Source organism: Rhineura floridana, chromosome 18, assembly GCF_030035675.1.
Source record: "Rhineura floridana isolate rRhiFlo1 chromosome 18, rRhiFlo1.hap2, whole genome shotgun sequence".
Lineage (NCBI taxonomy): Eukaryota > Metazoa > Chordata > Lepidosauria > Squamata > Rhineuridae > Rhineura > Rhineura floridana.
Window position 1 is genome coordinate 6,879,004 of NC_084497.1, and position 19,751 is coordinate 6,898,754.

Consider the following 19,751-nt stretch of genomic DNA (forward strand, 5'->3'; position numbering starts at 1 on the left):
GAAAACCAGTTGCCGGAAGCCTCAGGAGGGGAGAGTGTTCTTGCACTCGGGTCCTGCTTGCGGGCTTCCCCCAGGTACCTGGTTGGCCACTGTGAGAACAGGATGCTGGACTAGATGGGCCACTGGCCTGATCCAGCAGGCTCTTCTTATGTTATGTTCTTAGCGGCTATAGCTCAGTGGCAGAGCACGTGGTTGGCATGCAGAAGGTCCCAGGTTTGATTCCCGGGGTCTCCGGGTAGGGCTGGGCATGGAGAGCGGCTGCCAGTTAGTGCAGCCAGTACTGAGCTAGGTGGACTCTGACTCTGTACAAGGCAGCTTTCTCTGTTCCTAAGTCTTTTAGGGCAGAGTCTCCTTCGTAGAGCATCTGCCTTGTGTGTAGAAGGTCCCAGGTTCAGTCTTCAGCATCTCCAATCTTCCTTCAGAGGCACCGCTTTGAAACAACCAGCCACACATCTCTGGATGCAGAATTCTACTTTCATTAGCCTTGATTGAGAGCAATGTCCTAGGCATTGTCCTAAATGGATCCGAGGTGTTCCCACGGTGGTGATCTCTGTACAAATATTTTTTCTAGAAATATTGGACAGGAGAACGTGCTTTCGGGAAATGATGCCCATCATAGAATAGTAGAGTTGGAAGGGGCCTATAAGGCTATCAGGTAAACCCCCTGCTCAATGCAGGAATCCAAATCAAAGCATTCCCAACAGATGGCTGTCCAGCTGCCTCTTGAAGGCCTCCAGCATCAGAGAGCCCACCACCTCTCTAGGTCATTGGTTCCATTGTCGTATGGCTCTAATCACCTCGGCTATCCCCCAAATGACTGGGGGGAAAGGGAGGGGGGAAGTGATCGGTGGTGCTATTCTTGAGTTCAAGGACAGGCCTCAGCCCAAGAAATTATGACCTTTGCATAGCTTGGAAAAGTTACTTTTTTTAACTATAACTCCCATCAGCCCCAGCCAGCATGGCCACTGGATTGGGCTGATGGGAGTTGTAGTTCAAAAAAGTAACTTTCCCAAGCTCTGGACATTTGCTTAACCCTGGCGGCAAAGTAAACTTTGCCCAACCTCAGCTGCTGTGTAGCACCAGCTGAAGACCTTTGCAGAACCTGAGTCTCTTGGTCTCTGCCGTCTTTGCGTTTAACATTCCACAGATTGCCGTTTTGTGTAGTGGCAGTGTTGTCGCTATATGAGACAAGACGTATAGCAAAACACTTTGAAAGTTGGAAAGGGGAAAGAGATCCACTTCTAACATTCAGCATTCATTTAGCGACAGGAAATGGGTGCAAATATTCCTTCCTTCCTCAACCCCCCCCCCCCCGCAATTTTACTCATTTTTCTCTCTCTGTGGTCGGGGGTATTTAAGGTCAAGAGGAGGGTGTGTTTTGAATATTTTTTCTCTTTCCTAGTGCAAGTGGGCAAGGCTTCTGTTTGCAGACTGGAAAGCACAGTCCAATTGTGGTGGGTGTGGGGAGAGAGAGAGAGAGAGAGAGAGAGAACGAGGAAGGTTATTTTAAAAGAAAGGGCCCAGTGTTTAAAGAAAACAATGTGCCATATCCAGACAGGGAAGCTGAAAGTTGTGCAATCTTATCTTCCCTCTCCTTCTTTACTCTTCTGTTCTCTTTCCTCCCTCCCCCCCCTACGCCCTACGCACGTGCATTTGCCTGTCCCACATGTCCCGGGGCAAGTCAGATGTGTTATTTTCGACACGTGATGTTCCCTGAGCAAATTAGGACGGTGAGAGGGAAGGGTTGAGGCCGCTTTGCTTCGGCAGAGACAGAAGAACAGAGAATCATCAAAGTTGGAAGGGACCATTGAAGGTCCTCTAGTCCAACCCTTTCTCGATGCAGGAAAATCCAGAGCTAGGGTGTCCCTGACAAATGGCTGCTGTCACGAGGGAGAACGTGGCACCCCTCTAAGCCCTTGGTTCTGTGGCCAAACTGCTTACTGTCACTAAGTTTCTCCTAACGTCCTGCCAAAATCTAGCTTCCCATGGCTTCATTCATTTATTTTCCATTTATTTCTTTGAAACAGTTTTGTGCTGCTAATCATTACCGTTTCTAAGCCGGGCAGACACAACAAAAGCCTACAGAAAATGGAACCATAAAAAGCTCATCATAAAATCCCAACAGAAACCTGGACGCTACCTTAAAAGGCCTGATGGAACAAGAAAGTATTTGTCATGCGCCTGAGGTTCAGCGAGAAGGGGTTCCTGTCTAATCTCAGTTGGGAGGGAGCGCCACAGGATTGGGCCCATGACACCGAAAACACGCTGCTTCTGGTAGCTACGAGCTATGTGTATGAGCCATAAGGGACCACAGAGGTGCCCCCAAAGATCTCTAGCCCTCTTCAAGTACATGAAAGGTTGCCACACAGAGGAGGGCCGGGATCTCTTCTCGATCGTCCCAGAGTGCAGGACATGGAAGAATGGGCTCAAGTTGCAGGAAGCCAGATTTCAACTGGACATCAGGAAAAACTTCCTAACTGTTAGAGCCGTACGACAATGGAACCAATGACCTAGAGAGGTAGTGGGCTCTCCGACACTGGAGGCCTTCAAGAGGCAGCTGGACAGCCATCTGTCAGGAATGCTTTGATTTGGATTCTGCACTGAGCAGGGGGTGGGACTTGATGGCCTTACAGGCCCCTTCCAACTCTACCATGATTCTATGATCTCGGTGATCAAGTAGTCCTTCAGATATCCTGGACTTGAGTTGACAGTGAGTACCAGAACCTTGATCCTGGCCCGGTAGCATATGGGCAGCTAGTGCAAACTTTTGAGCTCCTGAGTCGTGTCCCCATCAGCAGTCTAGCTGCAGACTTTTGCACCGGCTGGAGCTTCTGGAGCAAGCCCAAGGGTGCTTTTGGTGCCTGGACCGGGCCCAAGCCGCACATAGAGCACATGTGATCTAATCCTGTCCTCTGGGTCCTTGGCAGAGAACAAGCCTTTGCCCTTCTGCCATGTGAAGAGGGCCATCATGTCTCCTCTCAATCGTCCCTTCTCCAGGCTAATCATATCCAGTCCCTTCAGCCTTCCTGGTTTTCCATATTCTGGGCCATCTTCATTCCCCAATTTTTCTTAAAAGAGCACAGCACCCAGAACTGCACTCCCGCTGAGGTCAGTTCAGAGCAAAGAGGTCCTATCCTTTTCATGACTTGAAGCTTCTGGTTCTGAAATTGCATTTGCCTTTTTTGTGGCCCTGTCATGCCGCTGGCTCGTGTCCAGATGGTGATTGAAGACAATCCTGAAATCCTTTTTGTATCGGCTGCTGGCAAGCTAGGTATCTCCTGTCCAGTAACCTGCATGTTGTGTTTTTTCTTCCCCCCGAAATGCAGAACTTTGCATTTGTCTCTTGTTAAATTTCACAGTTGTTGCTGTTAAAAATATTTCTATCCTGCCCTTCTACCCTACAATAGGACAGGGCGGCTACAATAAAATAGCACACATATGTAATAAAATACACAATAAAACCACAAATGTTACAGTAAACTAAAATGCATAAAATACAATTAAAATACATAAAATGCATTATGCATACACATATAAGAGTGAGAATAAAAGAACTTAAAAGATAAGAATGAAAGATAAAAAACTTAAAACTGTGTCAGGCTGACCCGTCAGTCCCTCCCAAAGGCTCTCTGGAACAAAATAGTTTTTACATTTCCGGAAAACCATCAGTGAGGGAGCAAAACGGGCTTCTCTCACCCTACCCTACCTCACAGGGTTGTTGTAAGGGTAACGTGTTTGTGTGTGTGTGTGTGTGTGAGTGTGAGAGAGACTCACGTCTGTGCCAGCTTAAGCTTGTTGGAGTAAAGGTGGGGGTATAAATATTGTAATAACCAGTTGTTTGACAACCCTGCTGCTCGTGGGTTGAATCCAGCTAGGTCCTCCTCAGAGTAGGCCCACTGAAATTAATGGTCCTAATTTAGTTATTAATTCCAATGAGCCTGCTCCGAGGAGAACGAATGCTGGATACAAACCAGTGTCCGTGAATGAGCAGAAGGCTCGTTTGTGGAGGGCCTTGAAGATCCATCGTTGCTTGGATGCTTTTGAGCCATGAATAGATTTATTGGCTAAGTGTCCGATACGCTAAAAGTGCATTAATATTGAATCGCCCTCCTTCACCTCCCCGCGCCTTCCGCCCTTTCCCCCCTGCTCCTGAATACAGTCAGCATTAAAGACGCAAACTGCTGGCGCCTGGGTATTTAGCAGTGTCTTGAACGTTTTTTAATTATTTTTAAGCATAGAATCGTAGAATAGTAGAGTTGGAAGGAGCCTGTAAGGCCATCAAGTCCATCCCCCTGCTCGATGCAGGAATCCAAAGCAAAGCATGGGCACATCTTATTTGGAAGATCCGGGGAATATTGTTTAGTGGCTCGTACCACACAAGGTGGTAGTTTGTTCTCTTTGTAATAAAATTGGTGGCTGGTCCATTTGAGTTTGGGGGGGGCAGCACCCCATTTGCCCTGTCAGCCCTGCTTCCTGCCTGCCTTCTAACCTGCATCCAGTCTACTGCGTGGTCCTGGCTTTCAAGCTTTCTCTTCCATTCTCTCAGGGTTGCCCTTGTAGAACTCATCGGTGAGGAGGATGGGGGCAAAACTAGAGTGAGTTGCTCCACCTCTCATTTGCTCTGGCTCCGCCTCTGAATGGCTTTGGCTCTGCCTACTGTTTGGGCTCCCTGCCTTCTGCCCTGCCAGTCGCCAATGGCCACTACCCGCTAGGGAGAAATTGCAAAAATGTGTGTATTCGGGGAAATTGCCATTTAGGAGTAGGGATGGGCGAGAATTTCAATTCGGTTCGCATTTCCAGCTGACTCTACCGAATGAGCCCTTTCCAAAACGATACCAAAATGCACAGCCGTCCTTTGAGATTTGCACTTACCCGGATTTTGCGATGCAGTTTGCCAACCACGCAATGTTTACAAAAATGCATGTGCTGGGGGAGGTGTGCCTAAACATGAATCTAGAAGAGAACTTCCAAAAATGAATTACGTTAGGATACATTGCTTGCAGAAAAAGTCTACGTTAGTCGAAACTGTGTACAAAAATGTATTTGTTAGGAGAAATTTGCACTAAAATGTTGAATTATGCAGATTTTTTTTAAAAAAAACACACTCAAATTGCTGCAGTAATGTGGAGAACCGAATTTAAGATTAGAAAACTGAGGAACCGAATGAACTGAGACAGAGAGCTCCTTTCATCTCTACTAGCCGCCACTCTTTTTTTTTTAAAATGAGGTGAGGAGAAGGGCTGTCTCTCTCTTCCTGATGATAGGGCCGGGCTGGCGAGGCATCCACGCGATGTCCCCATCCAATCATTGTCGTCCTGTCTTCCTGTGGTGTTGGAAGTGGGGCAAAAGCAACTCCTGTTTGGGTTCTTTTGTTTGCAATCCAAAGGGAAGATAGAGTTGGGGTCCTCCAGCTGGCTAGGCTTGCCTACCTTGACCTGTGCTCTTCTCTACCTAATTTCCTTCCGTTGTAAACTCAAGGAAGCTGATCTGCCCTTCCTTCCTATGTCTTCTTCTTGGACTGTCCAAGGAGAGAGGAGACATCTCTGTCTTTGTTTTCTCTCCTGAGCCATGCAGGCAATACCCACATCTGGGCATTGAGCCTCCCACTTAGTTAGAACTAGTTATGCCTTTCCTATCTACTATGTATTTCTATAAATAAAGTGGCTTTTCTTATTTTATTAAGTCTCGGTGATCTAAATGTAGGGTAAAAACATGCTACTTAAGTAAATACACACACTGGGATGCACGCAGCTCAGACCACTGAGGATCTCCGCATATATACATGTTTCCATAACATGTGGGTCACCCCTCTTTTCTCAGACCGCAAGAAGTCTGGCTTTCTTCCAACCAGGAGAATGGTCCAGTAGTGAAATCTCTACGGGTATAGAGGCTTGAAGTGCTACTCTTCCATCTCTGGGGTTGTGAGGTGGGTGAATGGTGAAATAGTGCAAGGCTGGGGCGCCTCAGGCCTGCGGGGGGACAAATGCGGCCCTCAAATGACTCTATGTGGCCCTCGGGACTCTTCCTAGACCACACCCCTCGTAAGTCTCGCTTTGCACCCTCTTTGAGTGTTGTTGTTTTTTGCCTGGCTGGGATGTCCATGAACTCTGATCGTACCTGTTGCCTGCTTGCCTGAAGAGAAGACGTGCTCATATGCGGAGACCTGTTGTAGTTATGTGCCTTCAAATCTATCATGACTGATGGCGACCCTATGAATCAGCCGCCTCCAAGAGCATCTGTTATAAACCACCCCGTTCAGATCTTGGATGTTCAGGTCTGTGGCTTCCTTTATGGAGTCAATCCATCTCTGGTATGGCCTTCCTCTTTTTCTACTCCTGTTTTTCCAGCGTTATTGTCTTTTCTAGTGAATAGCCTACTGTATTAAAGTACCATATAAAGGTGAAATCCACACTTTTGCTCTGCCCACTTTTGCCTCTGGCCCTGCCCACCCTTGGCGTGTGGCCCCCAGAAGGTTACTCAGCAAAGTGTGTGGCCCTCAGGCTGGAAAAGGTTCCCCACCCGCGACTTAGCAGGAGAGCGAATCTGTAATCGCTCGGCACATGTTCGTTAGAACAGCGTGTGAAAATGGCTGAGGGGCTTGGGCGGACCATTTAATGCCTGTTGTAGCACTGGTAACGCACTGTGCTAGATGATGCATGATTGTTTTGAATTGCATTTTCCTTGCTTCTCATTTCTTGTGACATAAGAAATCAAAGAAGCCACCCAAAAACACAAGTACATGAAAGGTTGCCACACAGAGGAGGGCCGGGATCTCTTCTCGATCGTCCCAGAGTGCAGGACACGGAAGAATGGGCTCAAGTTGCAGGAAGCCAGATTTCGACTGGACATCAAGAAAAACTTCCTAACTGTTAGAGCCAAACGGCGATGGAACCAATGACCTAGGGAGGTAGTGGGTTCTCCGACACTGGAGGCCTTCAAGAGGCAGCTGGACAGCCATCTGTTGGGAATGCTTTAAGTTGGATTCCTGCATTGAGAAGGGGGTTGGACTTGATGGCCTTATAGGCCCCTTCCAACTCTACTGTCTTATGATTCTATGACTATGGGGAAAAGCCAATGGGAATGAAGCTCGCGGACTGTTGCTGGTCCACGGCCACAGTTCGGAAACCCCTGCATTATATATATATGGCTGTAAGAGACCTTGGTTTCAGTGGAGGTGTCTCTGAAGGAAGAGGGGGCGGAGGAGTGATGCCTTGAAGGCCATGTGGGCAGTGGCTAGGGTGTGCTGGCTGAAAGAAGTCAAAAGATCTTTCTTTGGTTGTCTGAGATGGCCTAATCTCTTGAACAGGTCTGGGTCTATAGCTGGGGGGGGGGGAGAGCGAGAGCGAGAGAGGCAAGATTGCAGATTAGCTCGTGGCTATAGATAGCCGGCATGCCGAAAGGGCTTTGCAAAGGCCCAGTTCTCTCTCCCCGCCCTCCCGGATGCTTGAAGAATGGAGTCACCGGACTCTGACCGCACAGGGGTGGAATCCCGCTGTGGGAGGCGGTGTCACAGTCCGGGGGGGGCGATGGGGGAAGCAAATGGAACACAGCAAAGTGGCTCGGGCCGGCCTTGCTCGTTGGCTGAGGTGCCCCTGTTTTCTCCACGTCTGTTTTGCTTGAACCATTTTGCAAGGCAGCTGTGCAAAATAAGACCGGGAAATTTATTGGCCTGTCAAATAAAAAAAAGGGGGGGGGAGTTAGTGGCTAGTCATTGGTGAGGTAAAAGGAAAACAAAAAGCAGCTTTTTGTAAAGACTCCCTGGCTGGTTGCCTGGAGCTAAGAGTTGATCGCCCATGGCGAGCAGCTGATTGCAAGCCTATTTTAATAACCAAATGAATGTATTGCTATCATGGCCTCTCTTAGAAGTTTCTACCCACTAACTCCACTGCAGAACTATTCTGTGTCCTGCACTGGGATTGCCTCTGAGCATACATAGAGCGGCTTTCCTTCTGTAACTGCAGCTGGGTCTCTATAGGCTTGGGATTTCATGGAAGCCTTCCTCGCACTTCTACCCTGCTGTCTCAGTCTGCTTCAGAAACTGAACACTCAAGTCTGGAATCATCTTGAATATGCGTTGGGGGGGAGGAGATAAAATAACCTGTAGCCCTCTGGATGTTTTTGGACTCCTTTCCCAACAGCCCCTGCAGCCGGCATGGCCAACGGTCAGAGATGAGATGCAGGTTGTGGTTCAGCAACATCTGGAGGGCCACTGGCTTCCTTGCCCTGCTCTAAGAAGTGGCATTTCATCCTGCATGCGAGAGATGGAGGAATGCCTCTTCTAGTTTTTAGTCTTTGGAATTTTGTTATGTGTGTGGTATTGATATGTGATTTTATTATATTGTATTTTAAATTTATGCTGTTCACCGCCCAGAGAGCCGTTGGCTGTGGGCGGTATAGAAATTGAATATAATAATAATAATAATAATAATTCTAGACAGAGAAGAGGCATTCCCTTCTGAGACAGGGAAACGGCCACAGCCTTCCAAATCTTGTTGGGACACAGTTCCCATCAGTCCTGGAAGTCAGCATGTGATGATGGGAGTCCAGCAATATCCAGAAGGTGGCGATGGAAAGGACCTGTCCATTTTGGTTCTAATAAACGCATTTTTGCATGGAGTTTCGACTAACGTACATGGGTATTTTTTGCAGGCCATTTCTCGTGACAGAATGCTTTTTTTTGGTCTGTCGTTTCCACAAAGACGTTCATTTTTATGCCCTTGTTCCCTGACTCTTTGCGTTTTTGTCAACCCCATTGCAAAATTCGGAGAAAAGTCCCACTTTTGAAGGATGGCTGTGTTTCAGTTCGTAATATGCAGATCTGACAGATCCAGCTTTGAATGTGCGCTGAATCGAATTCCTCCCATTCCTGCTGTAGGATTACAATTTATAACATTTGCTGCCCTTGACGGTAGCACTGAAGGAACTTGAAATTAAAGTTTTCTTAGGATTGGCCATCAGAAAGTAGGCAATGCAGGCCTTTCTGAAGCAGTGCTGACTGCCCAGAAGTGTAGTGACAAATTCAGAAGTGCAGGGTCCCTTCATGAGAATCGCACTATGCCCCCTCCCTCACTTGCTTGCTCTCTGTCATCATTTCCACACTCCTCAATCCTTCCCGCGGACACCTTCTCCCACAACAACAGATGTCCCCAGGAGTCAAGCAGCCTGAAAGGGGAGTGTGTTAGCTATTGAGAAGAGTCTTCTCAGTGGCTGACTTGCCTCTTTTTACTCTGATTGGCTCCCATCAGCAGGAAAAGACAAGGAAGTAGGTTGGACTCTTCTCAGTGGCTCACACACTCCCCTTTCATGCTGATTGGTCCGTTGGACGCTGGAGGCGTCCAATGAGCTCCCCCAAAAGTAAAGGGTGTAAGTACTCCTAAGACTGCACCCCTATGACTATCCCATCCTCTTTGGGGCATCTTCTGCATTAGCTCGGATCGACCAGCCAGGCCTAGCTGCTGTCCCCCCTCCCCGAATGCAACAGCCTTCAGCTATCTGCGGCTGGAAGGCGTTCATTTCTTTACTTCTCAATTTCTTTCTCTCTACTTCCTCTATTCCCCCCCCATTTCCTTTCTTCCTTCTTGTGGGGCGAGTGTGCGTGGGATGTGAACTTTTCACCTCCTGAGGATCTTGGGGTCCCAGCGACCCGTGGTCTCGTGCCAGCCAATCTCCTCCGGAGGTTGCCCGTTCACTCCCTTGGCGGAAAAAATAGACTGCAGGCTATTTTTAAAAGCTGGGAGCGAAAGTTACTGGCTTTCTTTGGGTCCTGGGTTTTCTACCTCGCCGGGGGGGGGTACTTGGTCTGTTTGCTGGAAGGGGATGAGGGGGTGACAGATGGATCTGCTGAGGGTAAGTGCACCTGGGGAGGGTGAATAATATTTCTTGAATAATAAGGGAGAATAATATTTTTTTTTGCACGGAACAGTGTGGCGCGGAAGATGTTTCCTGATAGACTCTCCCCCCCCATTTTCTTCGTCGTTGTGTGATTTGCTGTTCTTTTGTAATCTGTTCCTGCTGTCTCTGCACTCTGTACGTTTATGAAAATTGGACTGTATTTCCTTCAGTTTATGCATTTTTTATTTTTTTTCCATTTTCCCCTCCTTTGGCCCGCACCCCCTCCCTGCCAAGCCCAGGGAAAGTTTGCAAGCTCTGTCTTTGGGCTCACAAAGAAGCCACCTTCCAGCATCTTAAAACTTAAAACTGATCCTATTCCTCCCCCAGACCCTGCGCTTTAACACTAGCACCTTGTGCCAAGAAAGGGCCTTTGGAACATGTGCAGAGTTTTTTTTCTGCTGAGTCGTATACACTGTTTTTATGATTATGGGAGAGGACAGCTGATTACGGCTGTGTGTGTCATCCATTATGGATTGCATTCAGCGCTGGCCCTCCTCAGAGTAGACCCGCGGGGTTTTATCCCACCCTGGGCTTCTACTGGGAGGAAGGGCAGGATATACATCAAACAAACAAATAAACCTACCATCTATTCAGAGCAGAACCCTTGAAATGAATAGACTGAAGTTAGTAATATCTGAATATGGCTAACATGGGATACAACCCATGGAAATTAATGAGCATGATTAACTTAGAATCATATAATCATACAATAGTAGAGTTGGAAGGGGCCTGTAAGGCCATCCAGTCCAACCCCCTGCGCAATGCAGGAATCCAAATCAAAGCATTCCCAACAGATGGCTGTCCAGCTGCCTCTTGAAGGCCTCCAGTGTCGGAGAGCCCACTGCCTCTCTAGGTCATTGGTTCCATTGTCGTAACAGTTAGGCTGTAACTTGGGTGTGTTAATTTCAGTGTGTCTACTCTGAGTAAAACCTGGATGCAGCCCTGTGTGTTTGTGTGCCTGGAGGAGAAATTCAATTTTTCTTTGCGTTTTAATGAAAAACTGCCTAAATCTCACTTCTCAAACCAGTCACGAACCAAAACGTCATAATCGTCATTATCTGTGAACTGCCCTTCACCCAAAGATCCCAGGCGGGTCACAACTATTTTAAAATAAAACTAAAAACAATTTGAAAAAAACCTTTGAAATTTGCGCTTCTCTGAATTTTGCCGTTCTCCAGCCGGCTGCAGGGCCGTTTGGATGTTCTTCTGAGGATTAGCCATGGAGGCTAAGGCTATCGGGGGCTACTAGCCATGATGGCAAAGTTCACCCTGCACCCTTGGAGGCAGTAATGCCTCTGCAAACCACTTGCTGGGAATTAGCTGGTCCTTAGGCCTGGCCCAGCACGGAAATTCTGATGATCTTAGTGAGTTAAAATTAGTAAGAATTATAAAGGCAGACGTTGGATTGGATCCAACCGGCTGAGTATGACTCAGTTGGGTGTACCTCTTGTTGTTGCTCTTATTACAGCCTTCTATCGGGTCAATAGCATTGTCCCCATATTGCAGACGGGGAAGACTGAGGCTCAGTGGTTGGCTTTCCTCAAGCTACGTAGTAAGTCCATGGCAAGAGGGGACATGGAAACCACATGAGCGGAGAGTTGCCGTTGCGCTCGGGTCCTGCTGGTGGGGACATCTGGTTGGCCACTGTGAGGGCACAATGCTGGCCGAGTTGGGCTACTGGGCTGATCCAGCAGGCTCTTAGGTTCTTATGATATCTGAGCTGTGGGCTTCCTGGCCTGCTGTCACTGTGCCTTGCTGTCTTTACGCGAGGGTGACCTTGTGGCTTGCTTTACTTGTTTTTTCACCTGCCTTCCAAGGAGCGCAGGGCAATGCATGCGTTTCTTTACCCGCCCGCCACCGCTGCTGAGTTGATCCACACAGCAACCTTGTGAGGTAGGCCAGCCTGGTGAATTGTCTCTGGCCTGCAGAGGGCCTCTTGAAAGTTCAGGGGTGGGGAATGTGTGGCTCTCCTGTTGGACTTCCACCCCTGTGAGCGCCAGGGACAGAAACACCGGGAGCTCCCTTTAACCGAGTCCTGGTCTGTCTAGTTCAGTACTGTTGGCATGGACCAGCAGTGACTTTCTGGCAGTCCTGCCTGGAGATGACAAAGATTGAATCTGAGATCTTCTGCAGGAGAAGGGCTGTAGCCCTGCATGCAGAAGGCAGCCTCCTCTGTTCCTACAAAACCAGCCCTTTTTGCCCAAGCAAGAGGACTAGAATCTTACCACCTTTTGAGGAAGGGCCACAGCATGGTGGCAGAGCACCTGCCTTGCACGCAAAAGGTCCCAGGTTCAAACCCCAATGACATCTCCAGGTAGGATAAGGGAGGTCCGCGCTCTGAAACCTTGGGGAGCACCACGATGGTAGCAAATTTCTGAAGAGGGCTGTTACTGTCACACCAGGCTTGTGGGTTTTCAGGAAGCTTGTGACTGGTCACTTTTTTTGGGGGTGGGGAAAAAGATGCTGGGCTAGATGGAGCCGCTCTGGTCTGTGCAGGGGAGCTCTCAGATTCTTATGGCATTAATCCACTGTGAAAGTAACTGGCATTATTATTACTCGGGGTGGAACATCTCCTTGGCATGCAGGTCCCAGGTTTGATCCTCAATGGTATTTCTCTGTAGGATGGGCGAGATCCCTACCAGGAATGCAGGAGATCTGCTGCCAATCAGTGTGGACAATACTGGACTAGAGGGAGTCTAGCAACATCTGGAGGGCTACTTGACCAAAGAAGGAGCATTTCACTAGTGCAGGGATGGAGAACCTTAAAGATGTGAAGCCCAGGTTAAAAAAACAAAGAGAAACAATTGGGAAAAAGCTTCCTTCCCAATCCCAGATTTTTCTAGTGTTTTTTTTCCCTGGGCCTTGACATTTCTAGGGAACCTTTGCCTCTCTAAATGTTGCTGGACCACAACTCCTGACAGCCTTTTAAAGAAACAGCTTTAAAACAGCTGACTGCTGGGGCTGAATTTAAGGCTAGGGGAGAAATTCGATTCAGTTTGTATCTCAAGCCGAATTTATCAACCTAGCGCTTTCCGAAACAGCCCAAGAAATGAAACACAGCCCTCTTTCAAAATTTGCACTGACTTGAATTTTGCAACACAGTTCTCAAACTGAACAGTGCTTGCGAAAATGCCTGTATTAGGGGCAAGCGTGCTTGGAAATGAATAGGTTATTGAACGTAAAATACAAAAATGCACTATATCAGGAGAGATTGCTTGCAAATGTCTCAAACTGGTCAAAACGGTGTGTGAAAATGTGTTTCGCAGGAGGGGTTTTCACTAAAATGCTGGAGAATTTTCATGAGGGTTTTTTTAAAAAAACAAACAAACCCAAATTGCTGCAGAAATGTGAAGAACTGCTTTTAAGGTTGGAAAAATGGGAAACTGACAGATCCTTCCACCCCAGGGCTGATGGGAGCTCAGGGTCGAACGACACCTGAAGGGCTCCAGGTTAGGGGAGTTTGGCAGGGTGTTAAATGTTCACAGTTGCCTACAGGCATCTGGCCTGGGTCCCTCGAAAGCGGATTAACTTGATGAGGCATCTCTCTGGCCAGGCGAATCTGGCAGGAGGGAAAGTTGGCTGATTGGATTTCAGGCCCTGTCCTGGTTCACTGCTGATCTCCCGCTTAATCCCGGTGCACCCGGATCGGTGCATCTACTTCTGCCTGATAGAGATTTTAAAAGCTCCTGGGAGGCAGGTGACACTCAAAGCTCCACGGTAGCGGGTTCCAATGCGGCCCCTCTGTTCTGCTTCTCGAAAGCAAATGTCCAGAAGGTGTAACTGTAGTGGTGCCCTCCAGATCAGCGATGGGTGAATCTGTCCTGTTCGGTTCTCTGTTTCTAATTTTTCCAAACATTTCTGCAAGCCGTTTGTGGATTTTTCTTCTTAGAAAACCCTCGTGAGAATTCGCCAGCATTTAAAGTGCGAATTTATCCTAAGGAAACACATTGGTGTAGGCAGGTTTGGTTAATGTGCATGTGTTTTGCAAGCAATTTCTCCTAATTGCTATAAACATTTGGTTGGTTGACGTGAATTTCAAAGGATGGCTGTGTTTGGGTTCCCCTATTGTCTTGGTTCGGCTTTAAATGTGAACTGAATTGGATTTCTGCCCCATCTCTGCTCCAGATGTTGGCCTCCTCCCATCAACCCCAGAAACCAGCATGACCAATGGTCAGGGATGATGGGAGATGTAGTTCACCAGTGTTGTTGGACCCCCACTTCCATCATCCTTGAGTGCTGAGAGCTGGGGTGCCCAGAAACATCCAGAGAGCGCCAGGTTCCAGGCCATCATCTACGAAGTAGCATTTCTTACTGCCTGCAAGAGATGGAAGAAAGCCACCTCTTGTCTGGGTTGAGGATATCGGAGAAGTCCTTAAGAAATCCTGGACCTGAGTTGTTAAGGGCCTTGTAAATTAGTACACGAACCTTGGACTTGGCCTGGTTGCCTATGATGCATTGGTGGTAATCTGTCTCCTCCAGTGGTCTAGCAGCGGTGTGGGAAACGGAACAACAATGCCCCTCATCCTTGGTCAATTGGTCACACTTGTTGGGGCTGGTGCACATTGTAGTTCAGCACCATCGCAAGGGCCGAAAGGTGCTTTACACCTGGTCTAGGATTTTGCACCATCCGGAGTACAAGGGAAGTCCCAGAGAGTGCATTGCCTTAATCAAGTCTTGAGGTTACCAATGCAGTGATTGGGAAAAGACTACAAAAACAGGGGGGTTAGATAGTGTGCGGATTTGGCGAACTGAAAGCTTCAGCCGTCTGTGCGTGTGTGAGAGAGTTCCGGAGTCAAATGTAGAAATTCTCCTGGTTAAACCAGAATTAAGGGCAACTGGAAGAACGCAGCAAGTCGGAGCAAAAAAATCACAGACTGTAATGGGGTGGAATGGAGGAAACCTGCTCTTTCCTATAAAACTCTTAGATCTGGGCTGTGGTTGAGCAGACGCCCCTGCAATTAAGAATCCTGAGGTAGGTGTGGCCCTCGACAATCCTTAAGATTATTTTTTGCAACCAACTCTCTTCTTCACGGCTTTTAACGGTCTTTGATCAGTAACCCAACGGCCAGCCGCTGTGAATAATTCTGCAACAGCGTGGCCTGGAGTTACCTCTTTATTTCTGGAAAACAGTGAGGCCCGGAGCCTTAAATCTATTCTTGTTCAGCTTCCCAAATGACTCGGGGAAGCCTTGCTTCTAAAGCCAGTGTTTCCAGTTTTGATGTTGCGTTTTCAACGAGTTTCTATAAACTCTGGCTGATCGCATTTTCTCTGTCCCCCTCTCACGTTTTGGAGGTGGATTTGAATCTTGGAGCGGTTTCATGACCGACAAAGGCAAGTCTCTGCCCCCTAACAGCCTGCAATGCCACCCTGGGCTCCTGCTGGGAGGAAGGGCAGGATATAAATCAAATAATAAATAAATAAATAAAAATCTAACCTGAATAGAAGGCTGGGGCTTGGATTTGTGGGAACCCAGTTTTGAGTCTGCTGTGGATTTTGGCTGTGGGAGACTCAGTCACCCTGTCTATAAAATGGGTGTAATTTATTATTGTTCTAATGCTCTGTTAATCAGCAGATTCTTTAGATCCTCGCGTTTGTCTTTTGCGTTAATGCTAGGGAGATCCCCTTGAAAGGATTCCCGCTTTACATTCAACTAGGGATGAGGGAGAAATTCGATCCAGTTTGCATTTCAAGCTGAATCTATCAAATTTGCGCTTTCCGAAACAAGATGAGGACAGAAATGCAATCCTCTTTCAAAATTTGCACCCTCCTTGAGGTTTTGTTTGGGGGGTGGGGTTGGCCTGGCTGTAAATGTGTCCTTGAAGTCTGATCCTGTCTCTTGCCTGCCTTGGTGGTGTATGTAGAAAGTAGCCTACCAGACAAGAGGTAAAATGGACATTAGCTGCTCCATCCTTTTACACCTCTGGCATGTGCCCCTTGGAAGGTTGTCCAGAAGGGAATGTGGCCCTCAGGCTGGAAAAAAAGGTTCCTGCGTCCCTGTTCTGAAGGCATGCGATTGCGTTCCTGCAGTGTTTCATTTTGCAAATGATTCTGCAAATTACAATGATCATCCTGTTCCATGGTTCTGCAAATTGTAACGATCTAGTCTCTGCTTGTGAGTTAGGAGAGGTGGCAAGGAGTGAAGCAGAATGCCTCAGATCCCCTGTCAGCCTCTCGCCATCTTTTCCAGCTCTGTTTCAGGCCTGAGGTCTCAGCAAGGCATTTCCCCGGTCCTCGGAGCATTGCTGATTCTAGCATAATCTTTCAGCGACGGAATTGCAAATGGGGAAGTTCCCAGTGCGAGTATCGCCTCTGTCCTGAACAAACTATTGGGAGCTTTTGGCAAGCCCCTCTCTCCTTCTCAGGATCATTGCCCATGAAACTCTACTTAGAGTAGACCCATTGAAATGAATGGGCCTAAGTTAGCCACGTCCATTCATTTCAATGGATTTACTCTGAGCAAGAGTAACATTGGCTACAACCCACGGCTCCAGTCCCTCCATCTGTGAAGCAGGAGCTAATGATACTTACTGACCTACCTTTTAGGGCTGTTGTAAAGATTTACAACTAGGCGATGCATGTAAAGCACTTTGAACTCTTGAAAGCGTGCACAAAAGATAAGGGTGGGATATAAATTTAATAATAATTTATTGTATTGAGCAGGGGGTTGGACTTGATGGCCTTGTAGGCCCCCTTCAACTCTACTATTCTATGATTCTATGATAACTCGGTAAAATTATTGGCACAATAATAGTATAGATAATGATAAAAAAATAAGGGCTAGTAACTTCTGTTTTTAAAAATTCAAGCTGAAATCAAGACTAGTAACTTCTAGGTATATATTAAACATGCAAGCTTGAGGTCTTTAGCAAAAGAAATTCTGTGCCTGCCGTGACATTTGTGGACTCCTGGCACGCAGAGTTCTGTTTATGTTTCTTTTTCGGTACATTATCTCGGTGCCATGGTGTGGCTGGCTTGGAAGACAAGGGCGCCGGGTTTGCTGAATCTGGAACAGGTTAAAGGAAGGGGGTGCTTAACAAAGCCCGGGTTGGGGGGGCGTGTAGAGTCGTGGAAGGCTGAAACCCAATCAGGGATTATCCAAGCCTGAACACAGATGTACATCCCGGCTAATGAATTACTCCCAGTGGAAACCTCACCTGGCCTGACCTCTGCATTACCCTGCACTGTTATGAGGCAGTACTGACCTTGCCTTTGGGAGCTGTCACTTTTTTTTGTACCTTGTAGCTGCCTCCCTGCCACCACTATTTCTTCTCTGGAGTGGGGAGTTTAATCACAGATCAGAAACTGTGTAGCCTAGAATATGGATGAGGGAAAAGTTCAATGCTCTGCGCGTTTTAAGCCAAATCTATCCAATGCGCACTTTCCGAAATGGCATGAGGACCAAAAGACGGACATCCTTTGAGATTTGCGCTATCTGAATTCTGCAATGCAGTTCTCCAGCCAAGCAGTATTCACAAAATGCATCTCTTAGGAGAAAGTGTGCATAAAAATGAATATATTAGTGAAAGTAACATGCAGAAAATGCATTATATTAAGGAGGAAGTGTTTGCCAAAATGTGTGCAGTCGCAAATTGCGTCAGAAATGTGAAGAACTGGATTTCAGATTGGAAAAATGAGGTGAGAGCACTGATATTGACAGATCTTTCCATCCTCGGCCTAGAGCCATTGAGACCGAGGTCAGTTTGCCCAACGTTTTTGAAGAAAGACAACATCGGCAATTGTACCATCCATATTTTCACCAATAGGGCTTCTGCGTACGAATCCGAAATCTACTTGTGCTTTTTCATTCCGATATATTATTTTTTTCTCCAGGTTAGGCAGAACACAGAGCCTGTAGCAACAAGGAAAGTGCGATTTAGGCTGAAATCCCCTTACCTGGGAATAAGTCCTATTGAACCTAATGGAGCTTCGTTGTGAGTAGACATGTACTGGATTGCAGCCACTGGGTTCTTATGTTATGAGAGAGGGAGAAAATCGTCTCTCTATCCACATTCTCCACACCAGGCTTAATTTCATACACTTCTATCACGTCCCCTCTCCCTTGCCTTTTCTCTAAACTAAAAAACCCCAAATGTTGCAGCTCTTTCTCATAGGGGAGTTGCTCTGTCCTCTTGATCATTTCGGTTGCCCTTTTTTATGAACCATCATAGAATAGTAGAGTTGGAAGGGGCCTATAAGGCCATCAAGTCCAACCCCCTGCTCAATGCAGGAATCCAACTCAAAACATTCCCGACAGATGGCTGTCCAGCTGCCTCTTGAAGGCCTCCACTGTCGGAGAGCACACTACCTCTCTAGGTCATTGGTTCCATTGTCGTATGGCTCTAACAGTTAGGAAGTTTTTCCTGATGTTCACTCGAAATCTGGCTTCCTGCAACTTGAGCCCATTCTTCTGTGTCTTGCACTCTCTGGGACGATCGAGAAGAGATCCCGGCCCTCCTCTGTGTGGCAACCTTTCATGTACTTGAAGAATGCTTATCATATCTCCCCTCGGTCTTCTCTTCTCCAGGCTAAACATGCCCAGTTCTTTCAGTCTCTCCTCATAGGGCTTTATTTCCAGGTCCCTGATCATCCTTGTTGCCCTCCTCTGAACCTGTTCCAGTTTGTCTGGATCCTTCTTGAAGTGCGGAGACCAGAACTGGACGCAGTACTCAAGATGAGGCCAAACCAGTTCCGAATAGAGGGGAACCTTTTCCAGCTCTACAAAGGAAGCAACTCCAACTGGACACAGGATTCCGAGTGGGGTTGTTGGGTTGATTTCTATAAAGCAGAAGAAGGTAGTCAACCTGGCGCCATTTAGATGTTGGGAGTGGTTAGGGTCAGGCTGGGGTCTTGGGAGACCAGGGTTCAAATCCTCACTCAGCCACGATGCTTACTGGGCCAGTCACTGTCTCCCTCGGCCTCGCTAGCTGGGGCTGATGGGAGTTGTAGTTTAAAAAAGTAACTTTTCCAAGCTCTGCGCCTACCTCACAGGATTGTTGTGAGGATCAAATCTAGAGTGGAGGGGGAAATCATGTCTGCCACCTTGAACTCCTTGAGAGACATTTCCATGAATTCCATATGTGCATAAAGTGCCTGCAAAAATGCATTATATTAGGGGGAAATAGCTTTCTAGAAATGTGTACATTAGGCGAAAGTACGTACCAAGCTGTATCTGTTAGCAGAAATGTGTGTGAAGACGCTGATGAATTTTCAGCGATGGCTGGGTATCTCGAGTAGTGATAGTGGAAGGGCGAGGAAGGGTTAAAGGATGGTGCATCCCACTTATCAGGACAGCTGCCTGCGATCAGATTTCCTGCACTGTGTAAAGACTGCCTGGCAGACCCTTTAGATGAGGAAAAGCCACTTCCACGGGGGGGGGGCATTTAACCCTTTCCCCCAGGCTTGTTTTTCAAATCCGTTCAAATCTCCAGCCTGGCCCAATTGGGGTTTATTTTAATGTATATTTCTTTACTTTTAAAACACTCCCGGGGGTCAAGCCAGGGAAAATATTTGGAGGGGAAGGGAGAAGAGCAGTTTTTTTAATTTCCAATTTTGTCCCCTTCTACTAGAAGTAGAGATGGAAGGATCTGTCGATTTCCATCCGCTTAGTTCCTTGTCCATGGACTGTGAAAAAGTCAAATCATTGGGTGTTGGAACAAATTAAACCAGAACTGACACTAGAAGCTAAAATGATGAAACTGAGGTTATCTTACTTTGGACGGATTTTGAGAAGACACGATTCACTAGAAAAGACCATAATGCTGGGAAAAACAGAAGGGAGTAGAAAAAGAGGAAGGCCAAACAAGAGATGGATTGATTCCACAAAGGAAGCCACAGACCTGAACTTACAAGATCTGAACAGG

General features: G+C 47.3%; 1 protein-coding gene across 5 annotated transcripts in view; it reads left to right on the top strand.

Annotated features, from left to right (window-relative positions):
- NFIC (nuclear factor I C) overlaps positions 1-19,751 on the top strand; it is a 145,199-nt gene that overhangs the window by 17,830 nt on the left and 107,618 nt on the right. The window contains exon 1 of one of the 5 annotated variants that reach the window (XM_061601628.1): positions 9,764-9,846. The exons of the other annotated variants lie outside the window; for them this stretch is intronic. Coding sequence (XP_061457612.1) covers positions 9,832-9,846 — 15 coding nt within the window. The 5' untranslated portion in view covers positions 9,764-9,831. Of the gene's footprint in view, positions 1-9,763; positions 9,847-19,751 lie in introns of those variants that run through there. 5 annotated transcript variants of the gene reach the window in all.